The 13,749-nt window shown below is 39.1% G+C and overlaps 1 protein-coding gene across 1 annotated transcript in view; it reads left to right on the top strand.

Annotated features, from left to right (window-relative positions):
• Positions 1–13,749, top strand: part of LOC307268120 (cadherin-12-like) — a gene marked incomplete at its 3' end in the record, with an annotated part of 71,112 nt that overhangs the window by 11,118 nt on the left and 46,245 nt on the right. The window contains exon 2 of the mRNA XM_080050643.1: positions 8,633–8,927. Coding sequence (XP_079906769.1) covers positions 8,633–8,927 — 295 coding nt within the window. The remainder of the gene's footprint in view (positions 1–8,632; positions 8,928–13,749) is intronic.

The following is a 13,749-nucleotide window of genomic DNA, read 5'->3' as shown; positions in this document are numbered from 1 at the left end:
TGCCTTACAAGATAGAAAATACAAGGCAAGAGTTATTTACATAGACATAAAAGAAAACAGATAAAATGAAATAGGATGGAAACTAAAGGGTGGACATACGGTATCCATTGATGTAGATGGAAACCAGAACAGTACTCCATTGAAATGATGTAAAACTAAGGTCACCAATATGAACCAACATATACTGTATACAAATGATGCATGTTCCCCTTTGATTTCTGATCATAAAAAAAAATATTAAAAGAGATCTGAGAAAAGAATAGCACACTGTAGCAGACAATGAAATGGATATTGAATTACATAATCCACGCTGATATTTTCAAATGCATTTAAAGATGAGAAGAGCAACTACGAACTGACCCTTTTTTTCCCAATAGTGTTTACTGATTTGTAAATGCATTTGCTGGTGCAGGGTTGCTAGGACCTATTTTTTATTTTATTTTTTTAAAAGGAACTACATTTGGCCCACTATCAGCAAGAGTTGTGTGGCTTCCATATGCATTCCTGTGAGGGGGGCTCACTCGCATAATCCCAGTTTGCAGAAAATCCAATTACAGCATTTTCTACAGAGGTTGGTTACATTCTCCTTTTTGAAATCACTCAAATTAATCAATGTGCAGGTTCACTGCGTAGCCAATGAGGAGGGCTACGAGCTGCAAAAATCCTGAAAAGTAAGCACAGGGCACAACACCATCTCTCAGAGAGCCAAGCATTCCTGGTAAGGCACCATCATTGCCTTTAGCATGCGACTGCCCCCGAAAGCCAAGTGCTAAATGGGTTAGCAATTTCCTGATTTGTGGCCAATACTTGAGTAAATTGGGGTAAATAGCAGTATTCCTGAGCTGATAGGAGATGAGTAATGTGCCTGCTGCCGGTGTTTGTTTTGACGACACACCACTGATTCATTGCCTCAAACTGATCCAGATAGGTCAAGATTGCTTAATGGCTAGAGGAGAGAGAAGATTGTGGAAATTATAGGTCACAGCGTTTAACCATGCTATCATCTATTGCCTGTCCATTAAAAGACATAAATCCTGGCAAATTTAGGTTAAAGCCAGACCTGGAAATAGGGTTGGTTACCTTAAAATAGTCATTTAAGGTAACTACAGCGCTTGAACACATCACAATATAACTCAATGCAAACAACAGCCTAAATGAAGGACAGCAACTTAATCAATGCATGTAATGTACTTGTAAAGTATTTTAAGCTATACAACCCTACTAACTGTGTCATGATTACTGAAACGTGTGTTGGAAATAAGCCCTAAACTAAACAGTCTGAATTGGTGAACAGACTTCCTGGATCTTGAAAATGTGTGAACAGTGGGCAATGATCAGAGGGGAGAGGGAGGGGGGGGGGGGGGGCTGGGGGTAAAAAAAAATCCTGAATGCAAACATAATTCCTCAAACAGATGGCGTTAGTTAGGATGGTAACGGGAGTCTTGTTAGCTCTGTCCTCGCTCTACCTGATTCTTTTTATAGCCGCCATGTCAACTCTCAACCCTGAGCGGAGCATCTTGCTAATTATGCTTATCGTGAAAAATGGGGTAGAGTGCGAAAGACATTCTCGCCATAATTTGGCCGCATATCATCCTCCCAGTCATTCTGCACATGCTTTATTGCAACCCAAATGTGTGTTTGCTAGTAGTTGGAATCTGGCATACATACACTGTGCTTTGCTGGTTTATGAATTATAAATTGGAAACAACAGTAACAAGAAAGAAATAGGACATTTCCCCCCTCTTCTTTGTAAAAACACTTATTTTCATTTGACATACTCTCTTAACAAGGTCCTTGCTGTGATTTGTGCCTCTTGCCTATTGAACCTGATTGGGTGTATTGTAGTTGAAAAGCAGCCTGTGACTGCTTAGCTAATAAAGAATCATTTTTATATAACTGATTACCATTGTTAGCCTAATGGGTTTTTTAATTAAGATCAGTCAACTCGCACTTATAATTAATGGGCAAACATGCCTATTATTTTTTATGTTTGCATTTCCTTTTCATCTTTAATTGTGCATTTTCTGATTCGATTAGCAGGTGCCTCTCCTGGGTATTTGCATTGAATACACTGCACATGTGAAAAATAGGCTCCAAGTTTGCTTTGATTTTTTTTGTCAGTCAGGACAACACAATGTATAAACTCCCCATTAATCATGCATTTGAGATAATTCATTCAATAGCACACACATGCATAAGTATACTGATGCCGAATCCTTCTGTTATTTTTTTTTTAATTTGTTTTGAAGATTATTCAAGACTGAACAGCATTTAGTGAACACCTAAAAGTAATATACAATGCTGCTGTGAAGCTAACAATGCTAACACTGTTAATTATTCAAGAGCGGGCCAGAACTATGTTGTTTCAGCTTTACAAGGTATAGATTTCATTGGAAGGATAATCATATTGTAATATACCGAAAATCAAAAACCGAAAAGCATTAAAAATGCTCAACAAATCTCAAACATATGCTTAGCAACTTTTGTCTGTTGCAAGCAATTTGTATCAGTTTATACAAGATTGGACAGTGTGGATCCATGTGTTTATAATGCCAGCAATGAGTTTATTTTTCACCCATTTTTATTCATTTGTTAAGATTACGAGAAAAAAGTCTGCAACACTAAAATCTTGAAATAAGTATATATTATACTGTGAAAGTGTTTGCAGAAAGATAAAGGGTTTACTAGACAATAGGAAGGAACAGGGGATAATAAATGTGCAGAACACTCAACAGCAGGATGGCCTTTTACTGGTCTGACTAAGACATAGAGGTCCTGGGATGCACACAGCGTTTTATTAAAGACCGGGGAAAAACGTGTAAGCAAAAGTTTGTGGGGAGCGCCTGAGGGCAACAACACTCTGGAGCAGAGTAACTGCTGACAGCTAAGAAGGCCCACAAGAAAATAGCTCTCTCTTCCATTAGGCTCAGGGGGAAAATACAGCTGTAGGATGATGCATTGTGTTTTGTAATATCAACGGCTAAAACAACCAAAACCCATACTTTAGTCAGAGGATCAATATTTTTTTTTTTACAAAAGTTATGGTTTATAACCTTTAAGATAACAACAAAACATATGAAATACTCTTGTGTGTGTGTGCTTCACCTACAGACATGGCATTTCACTCAATCAGAGAATTAACGTTAACTGTGATCTATACTTCCAAACTGTATTCTGTTGGGGGCTAATTTAATAAGAGAGGGGGCTGTCTTTCTGCCCAGTATCAACAAACACATAAACAAAAAATAACCAAAAAAATAAGCAAACATTGACAACAACCCTGCAACAGGTAGACAAAAGGATGGCATAATGTATTCATAAGCACAGACACACACACACACTTTGGGAAAAGCAAGTGATACAATGACCAAGATAACAACACAACAGCATAAAGCCAAGCATCACTGGAAAATATGGGAAAAAGTTGGAATTAAAAATTATATAAATATGTTCCTATGTAAATATAAAAGGTATTAAATAGAATGTTGCATCTGTGCTGCTGTTAAATTGATGCCCGGGCCGGCCAAAACCATCACAGTATACATTTCCAACTTGCCATCAAATAGTCTTCACTAAAGGCAAAATTCCTGCACTTGTGTCACTACAATACCATTAACACTTCCGCAGTACAGGCACTGTTTCAATCCATTTCTGTTGAAACCAAAGCCCAGCTGAATATGTGCTAATGACTCATTATTGAACTACACCAATGTTATAGCGACAAGTGATGAATTATTGCAGCCAGTACAGCAGAAAGTATTCCCTTAATGTGTCTGACAACACGGCCATACACAAAACCTGTCCATAATTAATAAGCAACAATACTATATATCCACACAAACAACATGGGTGCCACTGCCACAGCAGTATGGACAAAACAATACTTGCACATACAAATGCAGCCCGGTGGTACAGCGACCAATACCAGTAAAATGGTACCGGAGAGAAAAGTAATAAAATATCCCATCCAGGACAGAATTCCATCTATGTGCAAAACCGTCAACATAGCCGTTCAATTTGTGTCATACATACCAAATGTGTGTTTGTATAACATGACGTTTCACAACATGTTGCAAAGGATGTGTCGTGTAGTGGAAAATAAATCATGGCATCACATAATACATACATTGCGATAGAAGAATTTATGATCAGCAAACAAAGAAAGCAGACAGAGACGAATGAAAAGCATAAAAAGCATTAGCACAGCAGACAGCAAAACACACAGCATAACACATAGCACAGCATGGAAGATAATAAAACATTATAGAACAGCATTGAGTCACTTCTCTGCCAAACGCACGCCTACACCCAGGCAAGCACTTAACTATGGGCAATATGTTTGAACTAAATCTCCTAATATTAATGACATTACATTTCCAATTGATATATGTCAAATGCAAACAAAGTAAAATACACCAATCTATGTTGCTGTAAACTGTGTATGACTGCATAACATCTGTCAGAACATGCATAACAAGACAATTAAAAACTTGTATAAACCATCTTGATGGATAATTTAGTTAAGGAATTGCTTTATAAGAACAACTTGCACTCCCACGTAAGGTTGATTGAGTGTAGACCTAATGGATTATCTACCAGCTCTACAAGGCTCTCAGCAACCAACAGAAAAGTGAATTATGGCTCAAAGAAAGAAAGAAAGAAAGAAAGAAAGAAAGAAAGAAAGAAAGAAAGAAAGAAAGAAAGAAAGAAAGAAAGAAAGGCAGGCAGGCAGGCAGGCAATGTGGCCTCCAAGCAAAGCACAGTGTACAGTATAATAAGAGTCATGGCCTACCTTTTGAAGTCTTCAGCCATGCAGGCCACATGTAACTCCGTCCATAATCCATATCATTCCATTTTTTAAAAGTTGAAACCACCAGGAATATGTAATAAAGGCTGAAGTTCACCTCCAAAGTGAAATCCTTTGAAAAAGTCCAGGTGGAAAACAAGAATCCATTTTTGCTCTGGATAGCTTGGTTCTATAATGTGATTCAGCCATGATGTATTCAATACGTCCATGTGTCCCTGTTGGCATCACCTGCGTTAGGTTTATGGCTTTCATTTTTTGTAGTTCAAAGAGAGGAATTACAGTTTGCGTTTCAGTAACGTAACTTTCAGGGATTTTTATTTTTTGAGACGTCGTTGTAGGCAGGCTACTCAGGTTGCATCTTATTACTTTCCATGCGCCTCTTCTCTCTCTCATTTGGGGCTTTCACACACCTGCTTCTCCTCCTCCTCCGCAACCTGTATCAACTGTCGTCCGTTCAACAACGTGACACAAGCAGGTGTAACACTTGTAACAGGTTCTTTTTTCACCGTTTCTTAGCGAAGTTATCAGCGAGGATAAATGCTGTGCGCGTGCATTTGTTTGTTGGGTTACCTTCGAAAATGTCGTGACGTGAGGACGGAAACTCTGACAGGTGCAATGACGAGAACTGGCGCGCATCTCGCGGGAGTGCGCACAGCTAAAGGGAGAACTGGCCCACCAAACATTGTATTGATTTTTAAATAAAAAAAATACTTCTTTAAATGAATCACATGTTTTTTTTTAATCAACAAATACTTTATTTAATCAACATTGACAGAGTGAATTAGACATCCCATATTCATTTATTTAAGGATTCAAAAACCTTATTAAAAAAAAACTTCTGAAACTAAGTAATTATTGGTGGATTATTCTAGTAAAACCTTGTCAATTTAAGACCAAATATATCATGGAAATGCTCCAAGGCTGTACTGAGTCTGATACAATAGATTTATGAACCTAAATGTTTAAAAACAATGGATTTCTTCTCTGTTATTAACATAAATTAACCTGAAAGTGAATATTTGGCTTAGCCTTTAAATGTTTTTTTAAACAGTAGGTTTGCCTTAACCATAATGAGCTCCCACCGATATGTGCACTTCTTGGCAGGCAGGTAGAACTTGGCTTAAACACTTGACAGAAACAATGGCTGCCAATTTCCAATTTATTTAAAGCAAGGGCAGAACTATCCTCCAACCGTTCCCTCTTGTCCTCATTTTGTCTCCTTGTATAAAGGGCATAAAGACTTCTGGCAAGACCCATGAAAAAGCGAGTGAGATAAATAGCCCAACATAAACTTTTGTTTTTTCCCTGTAAGAAGCCGACAGTTGTTCATCATAAAATGCTATAAAAATTTAAAACTTGGTATATGGATGGTGTGACTTGCCAGTTGTCAATAATGGGTTGGAGTGGAGCATCACAACTCATAAAACTTGTATATCATAATACAGTATACCTATTACTATTGTAAAAAGTAGCTCTGGTGCCTAGCCCTACCCCTAACACATTGATGTTGGTACACATTTGAAAAAGGGGTGCTTGGCACTGCATATGAATCAGGCTTGAGCTGTACAAATAGAATGTATCATCTTCCCAAAATGTGCAATGTTACCAACAAAATAATAAGTAAGGAGCATAAATGTTAAACCTGCATGGACTAAACAAGTGTGTAACGCTATATAGTGAGGGAGTATACACAGAGAGTTAAGTTTGTGATCTAGTTAACATTATTGTCAGATTGCATTTAGTTTGTGGAGGGGCATAGTGTTCACATTATTCATATTTACATTGCAGAATTTGAGCTCATTGCATAAAATGTTTTGGGACTTAGTTGTCACCCCAAAAGGGTTATGAACTAAAAATATGTGCCACACTCATTTGAATAGCAATGAATAATGCACAATGGGTGAAGAACATTATGATGCCATGCTATGTTTGTGAGCAAGGGGCAATTTACACTGACTCACCAATTACTCCCAGTGTGTGTCAGTGCTCATGTTTGCGTGTCCCCGGTTGTTTAGAATCGTAACTTGCAGCAGGGAAATTAAAGCTGCAATTCAAATGTCCTCTCCCCTCGCTATGGAAGCCACGACAGCTTTATATTCATCAGTGGGGGAAAAATAAGGACATAATTAGAAACAAAATAATAAAATGTAAATATGTGGATTCAGTTGTCTTTGCCTATAGTGCACGGCAGCTATACAATGGTTCAAATGAGTGGACTATGATGGCTTTGGTACACAAAGTCTGGTACAGATACAATAGATGAGGATTAGAAGATAATGAAAATATGAAAATGTAAGCATTCATTTCTGGTCTTAGATTGTTGCCATACACAAAGGGCACGCAATGTCAAGCATTCATTGGACATGAAAAAAAAATCCCCCAATGCAGACCTAATTCTTTGGGATAGTATGGTCGTAAATCCGAAAATGGTTAAAGGACAGGACTAAAGTTTGACCACACAAGTTACAATCCAAAAGCATAGCTTATTCTGTTTAAGCAGTGCTAGAAAAAGGCCCAAATGAATAACAAGGTGTAGGATTAGAGAGGTATTTCTATGTAAGACAAGAGCGTCCATACTCGTAAATAGTTTTTGATTCTGTTATCAAGAAATATTTCGCCGGATAACAAGACAGTTCATCTTGTGATCAAGGGGTCACAAAGCTTATTCACATTCATAACTTTTAATATAATATCAGTTTTCTTGAGATCGCACATTCATTAACTTGTAATCACAAACTGTTATCGTTTTAAAGTAAATTGAGATCTTGCGATAACGGCACCTTATATTATATGAAAAGAAGCATGGCCTTTCTGGGCCTTCCGTAAATCTCATGTTTTTGAATAAAGGGCATGAATCCATTTTGCACAGAGCAAGCATGCACTCGTGTTGACTCTGCTATACTGCATTCCTCTCGTCTCCTGGAATGTCTCATGTTTTTCAATGGTGTCGGTGGAAATTCCATGCCATTGATAAGACATCAAAAATCCATACCCATGTACAGTATATATGGTGATGATCGCGTTGCATTTTAAAGCCCTTTTAATATTTGATCAAGCCTTGAACATGAAGGCCAATGTCCCCAGGGGAGGTACACATGACTGTATCAATAAGCTTTCTGACACCAGCCTAGAATGTATTTGTCCAGTGCAAAGAGAGGTGCTTCGGCTCCTGGACCTATATTAACACAGATAGGTCCAGAAGATCTATTTCTGACAGGAGTATTGATATCATATGTTTGCAACTGAGCTGAGAGTGATCTGGTCACACAAACCTCCACTATCAGGTGAAGGCATTCAAAATGACTCATCTGGAAAAAGGACTATTTACTACAAGTTTTCACAGTCTGATCTTTGCCACTTTGAGAGAGAGAGAGAGAGAGAGAGAGAGAGAGAGAGAGAGATAAAGAGAGAGAGGAAAAAACCTGCCTATCATCTCCTATCTTTATATGAGAAGAGAGGGATTTTTTGATTCATGCTCGAGTTAGAAACGATTCCACGATGTTGAAGACTTATCACCGTAGTGTAATTGCTCAGAGAGAATCTATTATTTATGAGAGATTTAGCCTCATTAATCTGTGAAACGTTCTGAAAGCACCATCATTTTATCTTATTCCTCACGACTCTTAGTGTTTTGCAGATCTTTGCAGAAAAAAAAAATTGTGAATTTCCTTCTTTGATGTGCAGTCAGTTTCCTTAACTGTCCTTGTGAGATAGCGTTTTCTGTGACAGCTCTTCCCCAGTGCTTTCAATGAATCATTATCTGTGCCAATGTTTGCAACTCAACCTATCTTGTTCTTCTTCTTCTTCTTCTTTTTGTCTTTTTAGCTACACACTGACCTGGATAAGGGGGAAAGTGTGGTGAAGTACACTCTCTCGGGGGACGGGGCCGGCTCCATTTTCACAATTGACCAAACTACGGGGGACATCCATGCCTTAAGGAGTCTGGACCGGGAGGAGAAGCCTTACTACACCCTACGCGCCCAGGCCGTCGACTCAGACACCAACCGGCCTCTGGAGCCCGAGTCGGAATTCGTCATCAAGGTTCAAGACATCAACGACAATGAGCCAAAGTTCCTGGAGGGACCGTATCGGGCAAGCGTCCCCGAGATGTCCCCAGTAGGTGAGTGTGTCCTTCGGAAGTTGTCCACTAAAAGAAAGAGACACCAGAGAATGCCTGATACAATTGTCTGATTTTTGTACAGTGGATCGACATTAAGTAGTTACTTTACTGCCATAGGTGGAGGAATGCCATCACTTATTGATACATATCAACATATCAGAGAAACCAGCAAACTGACAGTCTCGGCAACAGGATGCAAACTGTGATCTAAAAGGGACTAAAATGTTTCAGGCAATCAGACAATTAACAACATATGAACAAATCCTTCTGTAATAGAATTTGGCATTGTGCTAAGAATGATTATGTAAAGTGTATTGAAGTATGCATTTTCTCATCTAGATAATGGCAGATAGAGGTGGTATAGTAGAACTATATGGATGCAAACAGCATGGTAAGGTAAAAGTAACACCTAGATGTACATTCCGGACATTTTATTGAAAGTAGACCCATAGTCTGGGAGCAGAATAGCCCATACAAACTCAAAATGTACCAGTGCTTGAAAAAAGCACTGCAGTGTCCCACCTTAAATCATTGGAAACTCTTGGCACTGAAAAGCTTTTGTCTTTTCCCCACTTATACAAAAGTTGAGTTTCAGTAGCATCACAGGTACTACCAGAGGGGGCAACATTACTCCCCCCCCCCCCCCCCACACACACACTCACAACAGATTTTGACATTTCAGAGCACCAGTTATTCTTGGCGTGCCCTGAGAATATATCACAGCTTTATCTTTCCACATCCGCCCCCAGGGAGAGAGAACGGATCAAGGTAATTCGCTGGGAGAATGGTTTTCCTCATGATCTGTGTGGCAATGAATCCCTGAAAAAACCCCAAAATCAGCACTCTCTCTCTGGAGGGAAAGGGGAGTGGGGGGTGGGTGGGGGTGGCAAGCAGGAACACAGCGCAGCCCCCCAAGTGAACACTGTAAATCATTAGGTGTTGCAACAGTTTACTGTATCAGAGGCTCTTTCCAATGTATCAAAAAGGCATCTGGTGGGACCATGGAAAGCAGGGTACAGAGATTAGCTTTAAAACAACCAACCACATAATCAATCAAGGAGATCTTTAATTCAGATAATTGACAAAACACGAAACTAATTAACCTTAATTTAGATAATCGCTTGGACTTGCTTTCAAGTGAATTAATCAAACAATTAAAAATGGTTCCCTTCTTGATGATATGAAAAACATAACTAATTTATTATCATGATTTAATTTTGCCAGTTACTTTGTTGTGTACAATGAATGGATACTAGCCATTATCTTTAAAGGGCTACTGCGTCACTTTCAAACATTTGTATACTTTGTCAAAGTAATGCAGCGACAGAGATATCCTGCCCAAGTATGAGTCATGCCTCAACAACTTTGGATCTTACTATCCCATAATGCAAGTGGGTAGCGCATTTCATTAGGTGATACTTGCAATATAAACTTTCTAACTCCTTTTAAAGGTGAAGTGAGCGATATATGTATGTTAATATACATGTTAAATCACTCTATATTCATACAGTGATCACTTATTTTGTGTGCACGCTTCATAACACAGGTCTCTTAGTCATCCGCTCTGCATGTAATCGGCAAATAAACTTTTCAGAGTAGGCCTATCCCACAACCTGATGTCCAATCAGAAGAGAGAACGCTACAAACTGCCACACGTCTCACTGCCGGTGTACGCGCAGAGAGTGACAGAGGGGGGAATGTTTATGCGCCTACAATGGCGGAGATTATGCTAGATAACTCGCTGCTTGAAGACTGCAGTGCATTAATGTGGTGACGTAGGGACGAGGGAGGGGACTGCTAACTGCAGTCACTGACAGGAAGTTAGCTAAAAGTACCATTTTGCTTACTTTAACTTTTACTTTTACTTTAACTCCATACTTCCAGTTTGTAACACAGTAGTGCCTTTATAAATAATTAATTTAAAATCCAAGCAAGTATCTTGAAATGACCACAATGACATAATCTGGCTTTTCATTTCTTGTGCGACTGATCAATTATGTGGAGGGGGTTTTAGCACTGTCACTCATTATAGTCATCATCACCACAAAAAAATCCTAGTTATTCATATTACCACATTATGCAGAGTGATCGCGCTGTCGTAAATATATTTGCTGGTAAATCTTCTGTGAGTTTTTAAATAGCCCCCCCTGCAAGTTGTGAGTAGGTTTCGTGCTGCAGGAAATGCCAACCGGTAAAGTATCTAACAATATTTATACCAAGCAGACGTGTGTGGGATCAATTATTTGATTAAGTGTTTGTTACATCATTATTGTCTTTGGTGAGAAAAACGCCCGTGGGTGTTTTTTTTCTGTTAGCGGGGCTAAGCAAACAAACTAAAAGAGAGAAATTCGTGACAATGGCTGGTATTTTATGGCTAGACATTTCATAATCACTCATGGCAATAATCCAGTGACTTTTCTGGAGTTGTTAAGCAATTATCTCATCCCTGAAGCATTAAGAGAAAGTGACAGATTAGTAAAAAAGTATTTCGGAGAGTTGCCTGAGAAAAAAATAATTACCACAACATGTCTGGGGCTTGATAAATTTAGTTGACTTCACCCCTTGTCTGCATTTTAAATAGTTAATATCAGACTTTTACATTCGAGCCCTCTCCCAATCGGATTAATCTGTTGGTTTCACTAAATATTATCTTATTCTTATATACAATATGTGTATGTATGTTGTGCTATGCTAATTAGTTTGTTTATCAAACCAGAAATACTATTTGACGAATGCGCTGAGTCTGACAATACCGATAGATAATATTTTTTTTTTCCAAACCGCTCTGCATTCTCCTCATGTGTTTACCAGCCATGACCTTTGAAGTCATACCCTCCTCCACAGTTCTCAATCACACGCGCAGATTTCCATAATTGCATGAATAGAATGTTTTTCACAGTTGTCTATAATGCCTCCAACCTGGGATAAAGGCTGTTGCCTGTGTCACATTGAAAAAGCGTGGGTGTCAGCCACGCTAACAGGCTCTTAAACTTTCACTTCATCTGAGCTTTGTATGCGATTTCTGCTGATTTCTCCTCTCTCCTCTTTTGCCAATATGAAAAAGGTGTCAGTGTATCATCTCATCTGTTGTTTATGTGCTTTGAACACAATGCAGTATCCTCCTCTGGTGTGTATCTAATCAGGCATGTGTGGCTTTGTTATGGGGGGAGGGGGATTCAGACACTAATCCTTCTCACCTAATGTTTTAATGCCATTGTTAGCATCTGCTCCGACGGCCAAAGCCTATTTGCAACACGGGAACTTATTTACAGGCGACTAGGAGCTTACCAGAATTTGAAATGGCCATGTAAATGCCAAACCCCCTGGTTCCCTGCAAATCCGGCAGCTGTAATATATTTGACACATTATAATAATGTTTTTAAGCTTACCGTATAGAGGAATGTGATACATACAGGGACATTTTTTGTTGATTACGGTTCTGGAACTAAATATAATGTACTTAATATTTAATCGGATTAGTATCTGTTTCTGCTGGGCTGTTCTGTTCGGTTTGGTACGGTACGGCAAACGTTATTTGTGTTTTCACTGTCAAAATTTGGGAAGGGTACCAAAATAAGCGAACAGTGCCTTACCTATTTTGTCACCCTTCCATTGGGTTGCCAAGGCATCTCAAAGGGTCCCAAGCGGGTGAATATTGCAGTCCATTGATTGGCTAACATAATAGTCATTTCCATGCAACAGATCAACTGCCATGTGTAATCACATCAGCAATAGTGAAAAATCTTGTGTTTAGAGACATGTTTTGGCACACAGCCCATTGCTAACCATGTCACATGCTTGCCATCATTGGATTCATTGGCAGACACTGTGTTCCGCTGTTATGATGCCACTATTAGGTAGCTGCCACGGGTATCGCCCTCCGAAATATACTCCACCTACCATGTAACGGTACAATAGACAGTGGAAATGCAAGCCAAATCTATAGGGTTACCGTTCCATACCAAAACCGAACTGCACTGCTCAGTGGAAACTAGACATTAGGTCATTTAGATCCATGGTAAATAAGGACCGTGTGTTAATTTAATAGTGTTGTCGCCGCCAGTTAGTTAAGGGGGATGAGCCAAATCTCCAACAAGTAATTATTCTGTCTCCGTAACTGCAGGAGTTTGGAGAACTGCCACCCCTATTATACTGATCCTACCCAGGCCATTTGTTTCTTAATGATGGCTTTGTTTAATGAATGGTCACACAAGAGCTTTTTTATTTATTTTTTAAACCGTTCCAGTTTGAAATCCAGTTTGCACCCGTTTTTATACACAAAATCGTTAAGTGGTCAGACCCATTAGTAGTGCTCCAAATGTACAAATCAAACCATTCAATCAGCAACATCCCAACACATTCCCAGTGTTGCAAATCACATACTTTATCTTTTTACTACAGTACATACTAAAGTACAGAAGAGTTTTAGGGCCACGGGACAGAAAAAAAATCAGATAAGGAAGTTTTTTTTTCCCATTATGTCGAGAAATGTCGAGAATAAAGACAAACACTCCAACATGCTATTGGATTTAGTGGGGCATTTATGTATTTTCAGCATACTACAATTGGCGTCTATGTATTGGGACATGCTAAATCTTTTTCTGGCATACTAAATAGCAGGGAAGTATGGGGATTGGAAGTGGAATGCAGGGATTCTCTTCTACTCCACACTCCTATGCATATTACACTCTGTATCAGGGACCTTGACTGTTCCGTTATTAGTCGTAGCCGTGTCACTTGTGATTCATCACTCGTCAGTGCCAGGTCGAGATCGTTCAGCAGACTGATGAACTTCAAAGAGTTTAGGTTTCAGTCTCCCGAG

Source organism: Ammodytes marinus (genome assembly GCF_949987685.1).
Source record: "Ammodytes marinus genome assembly, chromosome: 21".
NCBI lineage: Eukaryota > Metazoa > Chordata > Actinopteri > Uranoscopiformes > Ammodytidae > Ammodytes > Ammodytes marinus.
This window is presented reverse-complemented; position numbering and strand designations above follow the sequence as displayed.